The sequence below is a fragment of the Rhineura floridana genome, chromosome 10 (genome assembly GCF_030035675.1).
Source record: "Rhineura floridana isolate rRhiFlo1 chromosome 10, rRhiFlo1.hap2, whole genome shotgun sequence".
NCBI classification, from domain to species: domain Eukaryota; kingdom Metazoa; phylum Chordata; class Lepidosauria; order Squamata; family Rhineuridae; genus Rhineura; species Rhineura floridana.
In genome coordinates, this window is record NC_084489.1 from 28,925,365 (window position 1) to 28,943,140 (window position 17,776).

General features: G+C 39.7%; 1 protein-coding gene across 11 annotated transcripts in view; it reads left to right on the forward strand.

Annotated features, from left to right (window-relative positions):
* The window catches only part of SLC4A7 (solute carrier family 4 member 7), a 166,705-nt gene that overhangs the window by 77,054 nt on the left and 71,875 nt on the right, over positions 1–17,776 (forward strand). For all 11 annotated transcript variants that reach the window (XM_061587393.1, XM_061587385.1, XM_061587391.1 and 8 more), the window contains 4 exons: positions 1,679–1,760; positions 7,024–7,167; positions 13,313–13,451; positions 14,636–14,796. In XM_061587393.1, the coding sequence (XP_061443377.1) occupies positions 1,679–1,760; positions 7,024–7,167; positions 13,313–13,451; positions 14,636–14,796 (526 nt within the window). The remainder of the gene's footprint in view (positions 1–1,678; positions 1,761–7,023; positions 7,168–13,312; positions 13,452–14,635; positions 14,797–17,776) is intronic.

The following is a 17,776-nucleotide window of genomic DNA, read 5'->3' on the forward strand; positions in this document are numbered from 1 at the left end:
TTTTTTGCTGAACACACGCTTTGAGAAAGAGGATCTAGGTGGAAAATTTGTTGTCACCCAAAGTTTTTAATGTTTCCTTTGAATTACACTGGTTCCCTTTTCTGGTTATGCAAGATGCATAGTCTGTTATTCAGTAGCTTTTGATGCTAGATAAATTTTCAGCTAACTATTAAGCTGGACTACGTCAGGCAGTTGAAAATGGGTTTTCATTCCTCTCAGGCAGGCTGGACATGATGTCCTGCCATGAAACCTATACTAAAAGATGTGATTCCTGGGAATAGCCCTATTGTCTGTATTGTTCTTAACTTTATCAACACAGATGGAATGATAAGCAAAATATTTTTGTCATAGCTATAGGTAAAATTGAAACTTAAATGAAGAACTTTGTGTAGGTGTGACTGCACTAAGTATTCTAGCTACATTTCTGCTAGCTATGTGGGTGATGGTTTGGAATATATATGGGAAATTTCCTCTGGACTGACTAGCGGACATGCGATATTTCTGCAGTATGTGTGTGGCTGTCTTGTACTTTCGTGGGATATGTGAATAGTGTATTTAAACTATTTCTTCTGGACACCTCTGGAATGTGGTTCCTTCCTTATCTCTATGCCCTGCTTGTGACCCATTAACATCAACATTATGAGCTAACTTTTGCAGGATCTTTCCCTAGAATTGAGGCAGGAGGATTTTGGGGTATCTTTCTATTTTTTATTGAAATGCATAGGTTTCCCCCAATTTTTATGAAGTATTGACTTAATAAGAAAGTTTTGTGCAAATCTAAATAGAAGATGAAATAGGTAATAAGTGTATGTTTTATGTGTGGTTGTTAGTTTGAAAGAGAAGGAAATGGTTTAGAGTCTCAACCTGAAAGTATGGAAGACTTTTCTGGCAATGAATCAGATGTGAACTTGTAAGCATCCTGCATATATACTGGAAAGAGTATAGAATGGATGTGGGGAACTTTTGGTCTTCCAGGGATGTTAGGGTTGCTGAACTACAGCTACTGTAATCCCTGACTATTGGCCATGCTTGCTAGGGCTGATGGGAGTTGTAGTTCTGCAATATCTGGAGGGCCAAAAGTTCACCACACCTGGCACAGAACTCAAAGGTTGCATTTCAGGCTCTGGTAATTTAGTATTATTATTGGAAAAACAATTACCATTTACTTGCTCTATCTTATTATAAGCGAATGTGACTCTGAAAACAAGAGGATCCAATTGGGGTTTGAGCAGGGGAAATTTAAACTATTGGATTATAAATTTACAGTTTATATGCCACTCTTTTGGCCCAAGAGCCCCCAAAGTGGTGAACTTATTAATATCACAAAAGACCAATTAAAATACAATAGTCAGTTATCAAACAATATAGGATAGCAAAATGGGACAATAAGAGACCCTTCTTAAGATTGAAGAGCCCTCTTGCTGACACTATATCCCACATGCTTTGGGGTTAGAAACCTGAGCAGACAATGAGAGATAATACCAATGCTTACTTCAACTAAAGGAACTAAGTATTCTTCTCTTCCCCTCTCCCAAGCTTAAAGTATGCGTGTCAAAAAGAGTTGAATGCATACTCAGAAGACTGAGGAATATATAACTTACATGAAACTGCTCATGTCAGAAAATGCATCCAGAGTAATTTACTGACGTCTAGGAAAATCTGCACTTTTCTTTTCTAGGGTCAGGATGAAGAAGCTGTTGTGGATATGGGCAAAATCAGCTCGACTATCAACACAAACTTTGAGAAAGAAGAACTAGAAAGTAGGTATATTTTTTCATTCTCATTCTCATTCACAATATTAACTTTTACAAGTGTGAAAAATGAAACACATTAGAATCCTAGTGTCCTACTTGTGTTACCTGGTGTAGCATAGTTGCTTTTATGGCATTTGCAATAATGTCTGGAATTTCCACCTATGTGATTATAGCACACTGCATGTAAGGGTCTATGAATTTCAGCTGGAGTTTTATCCCTGACCTAGCATTACAACTCCAGCATGCAAAATGTAGTCAGCTAGCTGGTGGGCATGTGTGATGTCCTTCCCCGCCTGTGACCACTAGTGATGTCTTACCACTGTCAGGCCCACCTTATGATGTGCAGCCCACCTCTGGTCACCCCCAGTCAGGAACGTCAGGTTTATTTTTACCTTTCACCGCACTAGCATAGATCTCAAAAGATCCCCCTGCTAGGCCACACTACCCAACACTCTGTATCCCTTATAGCCTATAGACTGTGCCTTAGTCTCTGCCTTGTGTCTATGGGTATAGGTAATTCCCAACCCCCCCTGCAGCCTCTTGCACTGAAGCTTACAGCCCTGGGTTTCTCTGTGGTACTGGATACAATATCTTTTCCTCCGCAGCTGCCACCATTCGATACAATTACTGTTCAGCCTTGGTTACTCTGCCATCCCTCCTGGATTGTGTATCCCAGCTGAAGAATCAGGCTTTTAGTAAACCAAGAAATATTTATTAAGCATTAGAAATAACAAGATTACTTAAGACTTTGTTGACAAGCATATGGTTTCATATATGTTCTCTTATGTACTTTACTTCTTAATAATTGCCTCAGAACTCCTATTTCACTCTCTCAACAGCCACCTTATACTCTCCACACCAACCTCTCCAACACACCACCACAAAACACCACCCCAATTCAACTGTCATCCTCTCATTTATACTTCCAACCATTCAAACGCTTAGCCAATCATCCAGCATTCTACAACTCATGTACTCCCCCTCCTCACTCACTCCACTTACCATATGTCTTATATTATACCAGCACTTACCATATTTACATTACAAAACAGGAACATTACAGCATGCTTTGAGGGAAATGTGCTTGTGGGCCAAATGGGACCCCCTGAAGAGCCGTGATTGGCTTGGAAACTGGAGGTTCCCCACCCTTGCTGATGTTCCGCATCAAGAGTTCAGCTTTTGGGGGGTGGCATCAGGAAGGAAAAGGGTACAGCCCTCTAGCCACAGTGGGGCAAATGGGTGCACCTCCTCCCGGAGTTGTGCTTCATATTTCTAGAATTTTTTTTTTGAAAAATGTCATTTTCATTTGTGACATCACAGGCCTCCATTTAAAGAATGACAGCTTTTTTAAGAACAGGCACAATTTAAGAATGGGGGTGGGTGAATTGGCTGGTGCTGTGTGTTCCCCATAAAATAAAACACCTCAAAATGTGGTTGCCCCCGCTAGCTAGGAAGGCTTGGCTACAGGGCTGAATGGGTGGTATAGTACATGGAAAAGAGCTGGGGGGAGAGATGTGGTCACCATGTATCTGAGGACCACCAAAAACTTGCAGATGGCCTTATGGCCATGATAGCAGCCTCCCAGAAATAGGCTTTACTGTAGTTTTTTCATGGAGATTAACTATACTTATTGTCCCCTTTTCAATTTTTTTGGTAGTTGGTTGTGGAAGAGAAATCAACCTAGTTAGACAGGTAACTGCTTAAAAGAGAGTATGTTGTACCTGCAGGAACAAATCCAATTGAATTGACTTGCATGGTACAACATGATAACTTTGAGTGAAAGCTGTCTACAAAATATAGGCATACACTTTTAAATGAGTGTGTGGTACTGAGAATAATTTACAGAAAGGCTTGAAGATCTCATTTGGATGTAAGACAATGATGCCATTTGGTGAAGTGAACAGTTATCTAGTGTTTACTTATTTTATGAAGTTTGGCTCCTGATACATCCTTGAAAAAGATGGCTTGTGCCATCTGCTTTTTCATGGCATAATTCCAAAGCACATTAAGCAGTGAAGAGGGGTTGCGCTTGACTTATACTTAACTTCAGTGACATTTTTCTTTGCCAGGTGTAACTGTGTTTGCATTTAACAGATCTATTGGGTGTTTGATACTTTAAACAATGTGTTCTATTCAACTAAGTTCTACTTAGAGTAGAGTCGTTGAAATTAATGAACCCAAGTTAGTTGTGTCCACTAACTTCAGTGAGTCTACTCTGAGTAGGACTAGCGTTGAGCACCACCCTCTGTTCTTAATAACGGTGGCAGATTTTTCAATCTGTTTCTGCTCTTTAACATCAAAATATTTTTTCTGTTTCTCTTGTGTATGTATGTGTAACAAGTTAGCATAGTTAGATGGAAGAAACCCTGGAACTCTTCTTTAAGAATATGCCAATTCTTGAATGCAGTTTTAAGCAAAATTGTTTTAAAGTAGAGTCCACTGAAGCTGGTGTGCTTTGTTTCATAGTAAATAAGGTTACAAGAGGGCTAAAATATTTATTTGAATTGATGAATTCAATAATTACACTGTAATACTGAGTTGTCAAAGAATCGGACAATTCTTGCTAAAATAAGAATCTTAGTGATTTTTGTTTTTCTAAAAAATGTAAAACTATATGTTGCATACATTTTAAGTTGCAGTTTCAATTAGTAATAAGATAAAAGTATAGTATAAAAAGTAGTGACTAGCTAGATTGCTTTGTGTTTAGTGTGTTCTGATGCTGTGCAAAAGTTAGCTGACCTGGAATTGCCTTTAGTGCATATTGCATGTTTTCGTAGATTGCTATATCACAATATTTCCATGATGTATGATCTGAGTAATAGTATAGTGAATGGAATAAGTAGTGAGCATCTTTTAAGAAATGTTAAAATGACACCATTAATGAGCTTAACTACTAAATACCATGTATGGATTTTGTCAACTAAGTTTGGATGAAGTTATGTCTTGTTAAACCAACGACTATATTTGGAGCTATGTATACTAAATTTAGTGTCCTTCATTCTGTTAATTCTGTTGAGTATTGGTTTAAGCCAGGCTTTCCCAACTAGTGGGCCACCAGGTGTTGTTGGACCACAACTCCCATCAGCCTCAGCCAGCATTCCCAATGGTCAGGAAAGATGGGAATTGTGGTCCAACAACATCTGGTGGCCCACTAGTTGGGAAAGGCTGGTTTAAGCTAATTCGGTAACAAGCTTTGTTTAGGATCAGTGTGGCACAGCTGCTGTGCAGATGGGGTTGTTGAAGGTCATTTAACAATTCAGTTGTATCCTTTGGACTATAAATGGTGTATTTCAAATTTAGAATGTTTTGTGTATGAGTGGAGATGATGAAATTTCATGAAATGACTTAATCTTTTCACATAGTCACAATGGTCTTCTCCTTCCCTGACCCCCTCTCATTTTTTGGACATTATATCTTGTTTTTTTAAAAACTAATATATGAGTGAGTATTTTGCTATGCATGAAGCCCTTTTTCTCCTTTCTTTGCAGTATGTCTCAGTGAAATGTGCAAGTATTTTCCTGATTTGGATGAATTAGAAACTATGGTTAGTTGGATGCTTCTGCATTTCATTGAGGCACACTATGAAGGGAGAAGGAGAGAACAGGCTGTGAGTACATGCAAAAGGCTCATTCATATCTCTTCAGCTGAGATATGATCATCCAAAGGTAGCCAGAGAATGCTGTTCTGGTAGACTTTCTCTTCAGCAGGTCTGGCTATCTTCTTTCTCCTTCGATTGTGGATATGATTATGCTTGCCTCATGGTGTTAAAGTGATAAACTTGCATTGAAACTGAGTATATTTAATTCAACTTAGAAGACAGATTTGATGCCATACTGCAGGCAAGTTGCAGCTGGGAACAAGCTCTTTTTCCGACCTTGTTTTTTTATGCACTTTGAGGTTAGGATTACTGAAAGCTGTAAATCAGTTGCTTTGCTGTTGAGAAGAATACCCCTTTGACTGTTTTGGTCTTAGCTCATAGCTGTTTATTAATTGTGAAAGATATTGGCCATAGTGCATATGGTCTTTGCAAATTTGTTACAGGCCAAGTTAGATGTCAGATAGAGTTCTGTATTGCTTTCCACCATTTTTTAAAAAAACCACATCACTTTCATCAGGCTGCTGTTCAGCATAGGACAGCAAGAGCTGTTTAATACTTCTTCATATCATTTTGCAGCTTTAAGTTCACTTTCAGCTCAACAAAAACAATGTGGAGAAAAAGGAAATGGAACTTCATATCATATCCAATTTGGCCCCAGTAGTATATTCAGGATTTCGGTTCTTTGAAATGCAAATACCTGCCATGAAATCATGGTGGTCTAAGGTGATAAAGAGGTTACAGGGTGTTGCAAGATGCCCATGGTATGTGATCTGTGCAGTAGTGTAGTAAATGGAATTAAGTAGTGAACATCTAAGAAATTCTAAAATGATACCATTAATGAAAACTATAAAGAAGTGGTTGGCTACTGATTGGGGATGGAGCAGCAGATGTCCCACGTCTTTTGGGGGTTCAGCTGGTTATGTTTGAGGTCCCTTACAACTCTTACAATTCCATATCACATGTATTCATTTTTATTTATTATTTATTTATTTATTTAATTTAATTTATATACCGCCCTAAGCCCAAAGGCTCTCTGGGCGGTGTACATAAAATAAAAACAAGTACAATATATAAATACAATAAGTACAATGAATCAAAAACCAAAAACAGACAAACAATACAAGAACCAAACAACGTCAAAATACAAAATAATGCTAAAATATTGTAAAATACACTTTAAAATGCCTGGGAGTATAAAAAGGTTTTCACCTGGCGCCGAAAAGATAGCAGCGTCGGCGCCAGGCGGACCTCATCAGGGAGACCATTCCATAGTTTGGGAGCCACATTTTCTGAGCTTGTACCACCTCAAAGGAGGAGTTCAAACTTGTTTTCCTTAGAAGGGGTTTTGATGTTCAAACTTTGAAAAATCAGTTAAGATTTATGACTTATATCCTGATAATGACAAGAGAAAGAGCCATTTGTGTCAAATCGGTACTTCACTGCTACTTTGAAATTTTTGTGAACAGAACATTATTACAGCTTTCCAACTGGGGGAAGATTTTGGTACTTACTACTCCATCATCTTTTGGATAATTGATATGCATTGTATGGCATGGCAAGCATTCTAACACTAATTGCAAGGCAATGGTATGATCTGCGGCTGGATTTTTTAAATTAGGGAAGCTAGTCTGTTTTATATGCCTAATATGTTGCATAATTATTTTGGTTTAGGTCACAGAGCTGTTTATATTGGGGTGCACGTTCCCTTTGGAAAGCAGGGTCGACGACGTCATAGGCACCGTGGACATAAACATCATAGACGAAGAAAAGAAAAAGAAACTGATAGAGAAGATGGGCGAGAATCACCATCGTATGGTAAGAATTCCTGCATCATTGTACTATAAGTGGCAACATGGTAAAGCACAGCTTTTGTTGATTTATTGAAGAAAATTAAAGTTGACAACATAGTAGGATTTTATAGGCATTCTCCATTGAAAAAAACAATAGTTCAGGTTTGAGACCTGTGAACTATGCCCATGTATGTCAGTTGCCTGTGATTCTACAATGTACATAGAGCTTGTTGCTTCAATATTATGAACTTTCTGAACTGTTTATGTCAAGAACTTGTACTATGTTCTTGTGTTAACATAATTTTAAATTATTGAATCTGGTCAGTTGCTAGTCAAATTAGTTTCAGAATTCTTTACCTGTTTTGGATGAGTATTCTAATACAGAGCCTTGAAAATGCGGGGTTTCATAAATGTTTACTTGGCTGCTAACTTGATATTTTGCTAAATGCAAAAAAAGTTTGTGATTATGGGTAACAAATGACTTACACACAAATAAACTGATTTAAAGAGGTGTAAAGAGAGGGAAATGACATAACATGAGACGGTTATAATGTTGAAGGAGGAAGCTGTATGAGGGAGAGTGTCTACTTTATAAGGAAATAATTAAGGAATTTGGATTTATGAATTTAAATTTTATAATGAACCCAAAGTAGTAACAAGACTAAAGCCATGAAACATACTTAACCACACATTAGATACTTACATAGGAGTTATTCAGGAAGGTGTGCCTTCTGTCTGGATTGTTCACATGTATTTTAAAAAATTAAGGAGTTTATATCCTAATTTTTTCCTTGAAGACAATCATGTGCAGTTCAGTCCCATGACCATTACCTTGACTATGATGGTAGAAAGTTACACTTTTAGATCCCCATTCAAGTGTCCAATTGCATTCAACTCACTTTCATGCTGCTGTTGCCATTTTTGTTCAGTGGAAAGTTTTGCTAGAGGGTCCGTCGGTTAGGTATGAGTTAGTAAAAAATGAAAATGTATCTTTTCCTGAGCGTTTTGATTCTTAAATTGACACAAATCAGTGTTGGGAATCCTGCTAATGGAATAAGAGGTTTTATTTTATTGTCAAGCCATGATAACCTCCTTTATTGTTTAAATTAAAATTTCTGTGTGTGTATGGAGATAATTTCACTTCAAAGGTTTTGAAGTTACTTAGAATCCTGGTGTAATTTGAAAGCATACATTTGCCATACAGAATGTTAGGAAAGATACCAGCAGGAAATTATAAAGCCATGAGAGTGATGGTATACTATAGCCAGCATGGATTTTTCACATTCCACAGTGTTAAATTGAAAATACCCCCCATGCCATTCTGATGCTTCCCATTAGCTCATTTCAAAATAAAACCTTACAAAACTTATAGTCCTGAACTCAGAAATGCTTGCTTAACAACCCTCTCAATTTTCATGGCGATACTCAAAACAGTAAGAAAGAATTGAGAGTTCAAAGTCTAAAGAGAGAGAGAAAAAACCCAGAAGCCTTTTGGACTTTTTTTTCTCTGAATTCTCATAATGTGTTGAAATTAATTAAAAATCAGTCATGTTCACAGAGTACCTGTAATCCTGTTACTGATGTTGCCCTATACTCTGACCTTCATCATTTGCAGTTTAAAAGTTTAAAAAATGCCTGGTTGATTTTTAATTAATTTAAGAAATTTTGGCTGGAACCCAATGATAGTGTCCGGCATGCTCAGTAAGAACCAACGGTCAGTGTCCTAAAAGCCAGACTCGCAGCTGCTTGTCTTGGCTAATCAGGGGGCCGCACCCACACCTGACCTTTATTTCACTTTAGACAGTCATGGCTTCCCCCAAAGAATCCTGGGAAGTGTAGTTTGTGAAGGGTGCTGAGAGAAGATCCTTTTCCACTGACAGCTCCAGTGGCCAGAGTGGTTTAACAGTCAGCCACTCTGATTGAAGGTCTGTGAGGGGAACAGGGTGTCTCCTAGCAACTGTCAGAACCCTTCATTAACTACACTTCCCAGGATTCTTTGAGAGAAGCCATGACTGTCCAACGTGAAATAAAGGCCTGGTGTGGATGTGGCCAGGGACAGCTTTAGTTTAAATTTGGGTTTGAGGCTACATGTGCCTGCTGTAGAATAAAAAGGTGGGGGAAATGCTGAAAAGCAATGATACTGTTCACAATGTTTTCCTTTTGGAAAGGAAAGGGGCTTCCCCTCTGCCCAGTGCTCACCCACCCAATCTCCTCCTCTCCCCCTCCTACCCTCCCTGACCCTCCCCCAGGTCAGTGTCGAATCCCCACACAGCCATGAAGCTGACTGGGTGACCTTGGGCCAGTCACTGCCTCTCAGCCTCAGAGGAAGGCAATGGTAAAACCACCACTGAATACCGTTTACAATGAAAACTCTATTCATAGGGTCGCCAAAAATTGGGGTCGACTTGAAGGCAGTCCATTTCCATTTTCAAACATGATTGCACAGATATAAATCCCACTGAACTCAAAAAGTATGCAACTGGTCAAACCCACCCTCTCTTCTCCTCCCTCCTATCCCCTCCCTCTTGCCCCTCCCCTCCCAATCCTCTCCTTCCCCTCCCCCTCCTCCTCCTCCCCATGGTCAGTTTTACCTATGTTACGCATAATTGCATGGGAGTAATTACCATTGAACTCAATAAGAATGCAAATGATCAAACCTGCCCTCCCCTGTCCCTTCCTTTGCCCCTTCCCCTCCTCTTCCCTCCCCTGTCCCTTCCTTTGCCCCTCCCCCTCCTCTTCCCTTGCCCCTCCCCCTCCTCTTCCCTTGCCCCTCCCCCTCCTCTTCCCTTGCCCCTCCCCCTCCTCTTCCCTTGCCCCTCCCCCTCCTCTTCCCTTGCCCCTCCCCCTCCTCTTCCCTCCCCCTCCACTCTTCCCTCCCTTTCTCCTTCCCTCTCTCCCCTCCCCCTGGTCCTCCCCCATGGTCAGTTTTACCTATCCTTACCATGATTACATAGGAGTAAATTATCCATTGAACTCAATAAGCATGCAAATGATCAGACATGGCTTTCCCCTCCTTTCCCTCTCCTCTCCCTTTCTCCTCCCCTGCCCTCTTCCTTCTTCCACCTCCCCTGCCCACTCCATCCCTCCATCCCCCCTGGTCAGTTTTACCTATCCTAAGCATGATTGCACGGGAGTAAATCCCACTGAACTCAATAAACATGCAAATGATCAAACCTGCCCTTCTCCTCCCCTCCTCCTCCTCCTTCCTGCTCCCCTCCCCATCCCCTCCCTCCCCTCCCCATCCCCTCCCTCCCCTCCCCATCCCCTCCCTCCCCATCCCCTTCCTCCCATCCCCTGTGGTCAGTTTCACCTATCATAAGCATGATTGCAGGGGAGTAAATCCCACTGAAGCATACAAATGATCAATCCATTCTCAGCAAGCTTGCACAGGATCCCGTTTCTTACCTCCTGGATTAAAAAGCAGAGAAATTCACTAATAGGCAAAAAAACCTTGCTGTTTAAGAATGTACTTATAGCGCACAGATATTTCTATCAAACTTTAAAAAGCAGGGTGAATGCACCAGGGGAGCAGGAGACCTGACTTCTTCTCTGAGATATTGTACTGCCTTACAAAGTTGTTAAAATGCAAACGCAATTTGGGTTGGTCTTTCACAGTCCAATCCACTTGCTGTGTAGCTTGGAATAATTTTTTAACATGTGCCTCTGAGCATATGGTGAGTGGTGGCAACACCTGCAATCAGCCCAAATAATAGAAACAAGACATGTGCTGTGCTGATCTTGTTTTAGCAGGGATGGAGCAACATTATTAAGACAGTTGACATAGTTCAGATAGTCACTTTAAATACGTCTGATTTACTTTGCAATTTTAGTGTTGTTTCCTAAAGGAAATCATTTTCTTTTGCTTCCATTTCTGTGAATATGTGAAGTGCAACAGTACTTTGCAAAATTTACACTGAAAAACCCTCCAAAAATAATTGTGGAATAATGGCGCTTGACTATTCTGCAGAATAGTCCAGTGGACATGAGGAGTGTCTCAGATTGCACAAGATTAAACAGTGGGAGGTGAAATATGTTCTAAAAATTATATGTGTGCTCTGTTTTTAATTGATGACGCCCACCTTACCTTAAGTGAAGTGGTTTAAGCATAGCAGGTTGAAAACATGCATCTTGGGCAGGCTAAGTTTATTTTTTCCAACAGCTAGAGTCATTCCTGAAGTAGCAACATATTGTAATCCCTCTGATTTTACATCAAACTGCAGTTTCTGATTCAACTGTTAATGCACCCAAAATAGAAATAGAACATAACCTCCAATTTGAAACACAAAAGGCTGTCTTCACCATCATATGACACTGACCAATAAAAAGGCTTTGAAATTAATAAAAATAAGTTTGACACAGGTGTCTAGAATGAATAATGAGAGAAATAACATTTTCTATATTAGATTCTCTATAGAAATAGTAACGCAGGAATGAAGCAAAGTAAGAAGAACACCAACAAACATACAAAAATGTAATTCTCCATCTTTGGAGATGGCAGGTATTGCCACCACTTACCATATGCTCAGAGGCACATATTACCAAATTCTTCCAACCTACACAGGAAGTGGATTGGACTGTGAAACACCAGCCCAAATTGTGTTCGCATTTTGACAACTTTATAGGGCAGTCCAATATTTCAGAGAGGAGTTCAGGTCGTCCCGCTTCCCTGGTGCATTCACTATAGGTGCCCAATTTCCCTGCTTTTTAAAGTTTGATAGAAATATCTGTTGGCTATAAGTACATTCTTACACTGCAAGGTTTTTTGCCTATTAGTGAATATATAATCTGTTTTGTCTTTTAGAAAGATGAGAACCATTTTAGATGTTCCTTCCTGTATTTGCAAACATAACAGCCATTCTTTCAACAAATACAGAATAAAGTATATTGGTAGTACACAAATCTGGTGTGCTCAAGCCCATATACTACAACTCTATTGTGAAGGTTATTTCCCCCCTTGTATTCAGTAGCTACCCATATTGTCAATTGCAAGATAACTAAGTTTTTGCTAATATGAAGCCTGAATTTCAGAATATTAAAGTATCAGAGCCGTTAACTTATATTGTAATTTTGTTTTAAAGTTTGAACTCAGAGGGAAAGAAATAGTGGTAGACTTCATCTGTAGGTCTTCTGCAAATGCTAGACCTAAGTCTAAGCTCCTCTTGCATGGCTTGCTTGAGAAGGATCATATCTTTATATGCCCTGTTCCTAAAATCTCAGAAGACCTTGGGTGATAATGGGCTATCGCATCATAGCAACCTTCCACAAAGACTTTGCCACTTGCACAGTGTAAGGTGTTAACTATGGTAACTTAAAGAACTATATTTTGCTCTTCAGTAGAAATATGTCCCCACCCCCCTGGTTTTATGGGTCTAATCTAGTGAAAGTCAGTCACTTCTAGGTTACCCTTAAGTGAATGGTTTGGTACTATGTGAAAGACCCTGGGGCTCACATGCTCCAATTCAAATTAGTTACAGTATTTCCTTTCTAGCATAGTTGTAACAGCAAAGTATGATTTCTGCTAAAAAGAAAGTAAATGAATTATCACTAATTGAATCAAAGTGTGCAAGGGGAACAAGGAGGTGCAGTGTATGATCAAACAGCTTGTCCGTACATTATGGTTTGGTGTTTATGTGAACCACCCACAAATTCCCAATGACTTAGGACTTATGGCCCAGGGAAATAGGTTATAAATGTGCAATGTACCCTTGTAGTGGTGTACAGACCATTGTGAACAAGAGACTAGGCATGAGTTGGCCCTGCTCATGGGATATATGTGTGGAAGATCTATTCCCAGAGTGGGGTCTGCATATATACGCTCTATACTATGTGCTCAGTTTCCACTGATCTCAGTGTTACTTAGACATGAGTGACTTTCACTCAGTAGTTCTTTGTTTTATTTTTAATTGGTTTCATGTATGTTTTCATGTACTGTTACCCAGTAATAGCCCCTGGAATATGGTGAGTAAAAACTTAAATAATAGATGAATACAACTTTTACAGGAAGCTGGCTGAGATAATTTTTAAAAAGCTATGAAAATAACTTTCTTCCCTTCCACTTCCAGCATGAGTACTTGTGGTCTTGTGATTAGCTGTGTGGTAGCATGGGTAAGAGTTTGATTATCCAAAGTTTTTAACTAATAAGTATCTCTCAAAATTTAATTTTCATCAAGACACACCATCCCAGAGGGTACAGTTTATTTTGGGTACTGAGGATGATGATGAAGAACACATTCCCCATGATCTGTTCACTGAAATGGATGAACTTTGCTTTAGAGAAGGAGAAGAATATGAATGGAAAGAAACTGCCAGGTAATTTATAAATGATTTATTTTTAAATGTTCTTACTGATGATTATACCAGAAAGAGACTTGACCCTCTAGTTTACATTGACAAGTAGAAATCTGGAGTTTTTTAAAGTTTGAAGTCTCTTATAATAGGTGTGGGGAATCTCTGGCCTGTGGGCCAATCTTCACCTACCAGGGAGTCCAGTTTGACCGATGAGGCAATTTTACGCAGACAACACCCACATGTCAATTAGCTGACATCACGGGGTGATGGCAGTTAATGGGCTGGGAGGGGGGGAAGATTCAATCCTGCTGGGTGCTGCTTTGCCTGTGTGTTCTCTGTGGGGAATGTGCTGGCATAGCAGACCCCTGCAGAGAGTAGGATTGGACCCTCTCCTCATGAGCTGGTGAGAGGAGAGTTAAGTCCTGCTAGGTGCTGCTTCACCAGCACATTCCCTGTGGGGAACATGCTGGTGAAGCAAACCCTTTCCCCACCCTGATGGTCACCTATCAATCAGGGTGAGGTAGGGGATAAAGATCTGACCCCCGGGCCAAAAAGGTTCCCCACCCCTGTGTCAGAAGTATTCCTATAGCTCAGTACTCTTAAGCAAATTTCTCCTAACTCAGTGACCATTGATACTACTGCTTATTATAAATAAATATCTGTCACTTTTATAAGTAGTAGTAATTTATAAGTATAAGTAATGGTAATGGTGGTTGATAAAATAAGGATAAGTGAGGCTGCCATCTGTACTCATTTACCTGGAAGTAAGTCGTCCTGTTGAGCTCAGTTGGGTTTTTGAATAGACAAGAATGGGATTGTACTACAAATCCCTTTTAAAGAGCAAGACCTTAAATAATAGAGTGCTTTGGAGGAAGTAGTGAACAAAGATAGGGTTCTGAGAAGTAGTGACAAATGAGAGAGCATATATTAAGAGCTGGCTCTAGATTTCACTGTCTTAATTGTGCTTTTTATGGATTTTCAGTTTTCTTATTGATTTGTCTTTATTGTAAACCTCCCAATGGCCTGTGCAAAAGGTACTTATTTATTTATTTATTTATTTATTGTATTTCTATACCGCTCAATAGCCATAGCTCTCTGGGCGGTGCACAGTATTATATAAGCCATCTAAATAAATAAATTGCAAGCAGAAATAATTTTTTTAAAGGCTTGTTGGTGTGCATGCATTTAAGTGTATCTTGTTTCAGATGGCTGAAATTTGAAGAAGATGTTGAAGATGGTGGTGAGCGGTGGAGCAAACCTTATGTGGCTACCCTGTCTCTTCACAGTCTCTTTGAACTGAGGAGCTGTATCTTAAATGGAACAGTCATGCTGGATATGAGAGCCAATACGCTAGATGAAATAGCAGGTAACAGCCAGTTTTCCTTCAGATTTTTAAAATGCTGCCGGTGTAGATCTAGTTCTAAAACAAACAGCATTTTTAAAATTAATCTGTCTAAGAAAGAAACAATAAAGGCAATAAAGTATCTCTATGACACTTAAGGCTTTCATTCTGCAGACTGAAGTGTAGTGTCCTGCTGACTTAACTGTTTTATTACTAGATAAGGGCATGCTAAAAGTTATACTTATTATAATTTTCTGTTGCACTCTCCATTACTTACTATTTATAATGCGAAAAATTGGTTTTTATTCAGTTAAGTGTTACCATACAATTGGATCTTAACCAGAACCTTCTTGGGACTGGGTACTGATTATTAACATTTCCACTGGGGAATATGGAAAGATAGATCCTGTATTGAGGTTTATTGCAGGTCTTTGTTGCTTCTTCTGTCACTCTACTGCTATAACTCTAAGCATGAATGTGCCTCACTAAAAAAAAAGTGGGCATTTCCAAATAAGAACTATATTGCTATCTTGTTCAGTGCTGTTGAGATTCTTTTGTGGTTCTCAAATATGTAGGGTTGCTTTCCATGAGAGATAAAGGAAGAATATCTGTACAGTAGCGCCCCACTCATACAGCAGGTTAAGTTCCGGACCCCTGCTGTAAAGCAAAAACCGCTGTAAAGTGGAACTCATTGAATAGAATGGGATGCAATGCACGAAAACCACTGTAAACACAGAATAAGCGCCGTACCAGTGGGGCTTAAGTCTAATTGCATCTAATTGAGACCACTGTATTAAAAAATCGCTGTAAAGCAGGGCCCTACTGTATATATATCTTTGAGGCGTTTACGGACATGGCTGATTATTTGATTGAATTACATATATATGTTCATAAAGTAAATGTAGATTCTACAAAATAGAAAAAACTACCACTGATGCCAATTAATATTTAATCTCCTTTTTCCCCACCTTTCCCAGTTCCATAAATAATAATGTGGAGATGATAATTAAGTGTGCTTAAATCAACATATGCACCTGTCTCTTATAAGACAATTAAAAGATTAATAGCAATGGAGGGGCAGAACAGCCCATCTTTCTTCCAGTAGCTTGTTTGGTTTTTATGCTGGTTGCAGAAGAAGGAACTTTATTTCCTCTACAAGTGGCAGAGAAACCAAACGAAATGATGGGGGACAGATGGAGAGATCATCCCTCCACCACCTGCCCACTTCCTTAACCTGCATGGAATTGCTGGTCACTTGTAGCTACAAGGCGAGTTTTTACATTGTTGTTGTATGCCGTCAGGTTGATTACGACTTTGAATCACCAACCTCAATTAGCATCTGTTACAAACCACCCTGTTTAGATCTTGTAATTTCAGGTCTGTGGCTTCCTTTATGGAATCAATCCACCTCTTGTTTGGTTGTCTTCTTCTATTCCCTTCTGTTTTTCCCAGCATTATTGTCTTTTCTAGTATTCAAAGTATGATAACCCCAGTTTCATTCTTTTAGCTTCTGGTGTTAGATCTGGTTTAATTTGTCCTAACACCCAATTATATGTCTTTTTCACAGTGCATGGTATGCGCAAAGCTCTCCTCCAACAATCAAATGAGTTGATTTTTCCTCTTATACCCTTTTTTCACTGTCCAACTTTCATATCCGTACATAGAGATCGGGAACATCATGGTCTGGATGATCCTGACTTTAGTGTTCAGTGTTACATCTTTGCATTTGAGGACCGTTTCTAGTTCTCTCATAGCTGCCCTCCCCAGTCCTAGCCTTCTTCTGATTTCTTGACTATTGTCTCCATTTTGGTTGATGACTGTGCCAAGGTATTGATAATCCTTGACAAGTTCAATGCCCTCATTGTCAATTTAAAAGTGACATAAATCTGTTGTCATTACTTTAGTCTTGACGTTCAGCTGTAGTCCTGCTTTTGTGCTTTCTTCTTTAACTTTCATCAGTGTTAGTTTCAAATCATTACTGGTTTCTGCTAGTAGTATGGTATCATCTGCATATCTTAAATTATTGATATTTCTCCCTCCATTTTCCACACCTCTTTCATCTTGGTTCAGTCCTGCTTTCCATATGATATGTTCTGCATATAGATTAAACAAATAGGGTGATAAATACACCACTGTCACACACCCTTTCCAATGGGGAACCAGTCGGTTTCTCCACATTCTGACCCTACAGTAGCCTCTTGTCCAGAGTATAGGTTGTGCATCACGACAAACAAATGCTTTGGCATCCCCATTTCTTTTAAAGCATTCCATAGTGTTTAGTGTTCTACACAATTAAAGGCTTTGCTGTGATCTGCAAAGCACAGGGTGATTTTTTTCTGAAATTCCTTGCTCCGTTCCATTATCCAACGTATGCTTGTGATATGATTTCTGGTTCCCCTTCTTTTCTAAATCCAGTTTGGACATCTGGCATTTCTTGCTCCATATATGGTAAGAACAGACAGCTGGTATAGCACAGTGGGGAGGAGAGCCTGGTTGGGAGTCCAGAGTCTGCGAGTTCAAATCCCCGCTCGTGTCTCCTGGATGTCAAGGGCCAGCTAAAGATCACCCCCACAGTGAGTGGCTCAGGGCTTACGTGTCCTGCCACCTGTGCAGCTGTTGGCAAGCTGCATAGACCAAGGAGCCCAGTTGCCCCCCAGCTGGCAGTTGCAGACAAGGAAGGGGCTGGCTTGTGCAGCTGTGGCAAGCTGGGCAGGCCCTAGCCAGCTGGGGAGGACTAGCCTCAGAGGGAGGCAATGGTAAACCCCCTCTGAATACCGCTTACCATGAAAACCCTATTCATAGGGTCGCCATAAGTTGGGATCAACTTGAAAGCAGTCCATTTCCATTTTTTTCATATGGTAAGAGCCTTTGTTGTAGAATCTTGAGCATTACTTTACTTGCATGGGACATTAAGGCAATAGTTTGATCATTACTGCATTCCCTGGGATCTCCTTTCTTTGGATTGGGATATATATTGAACGCTTGCAGTCAGTGGTCCATTGTT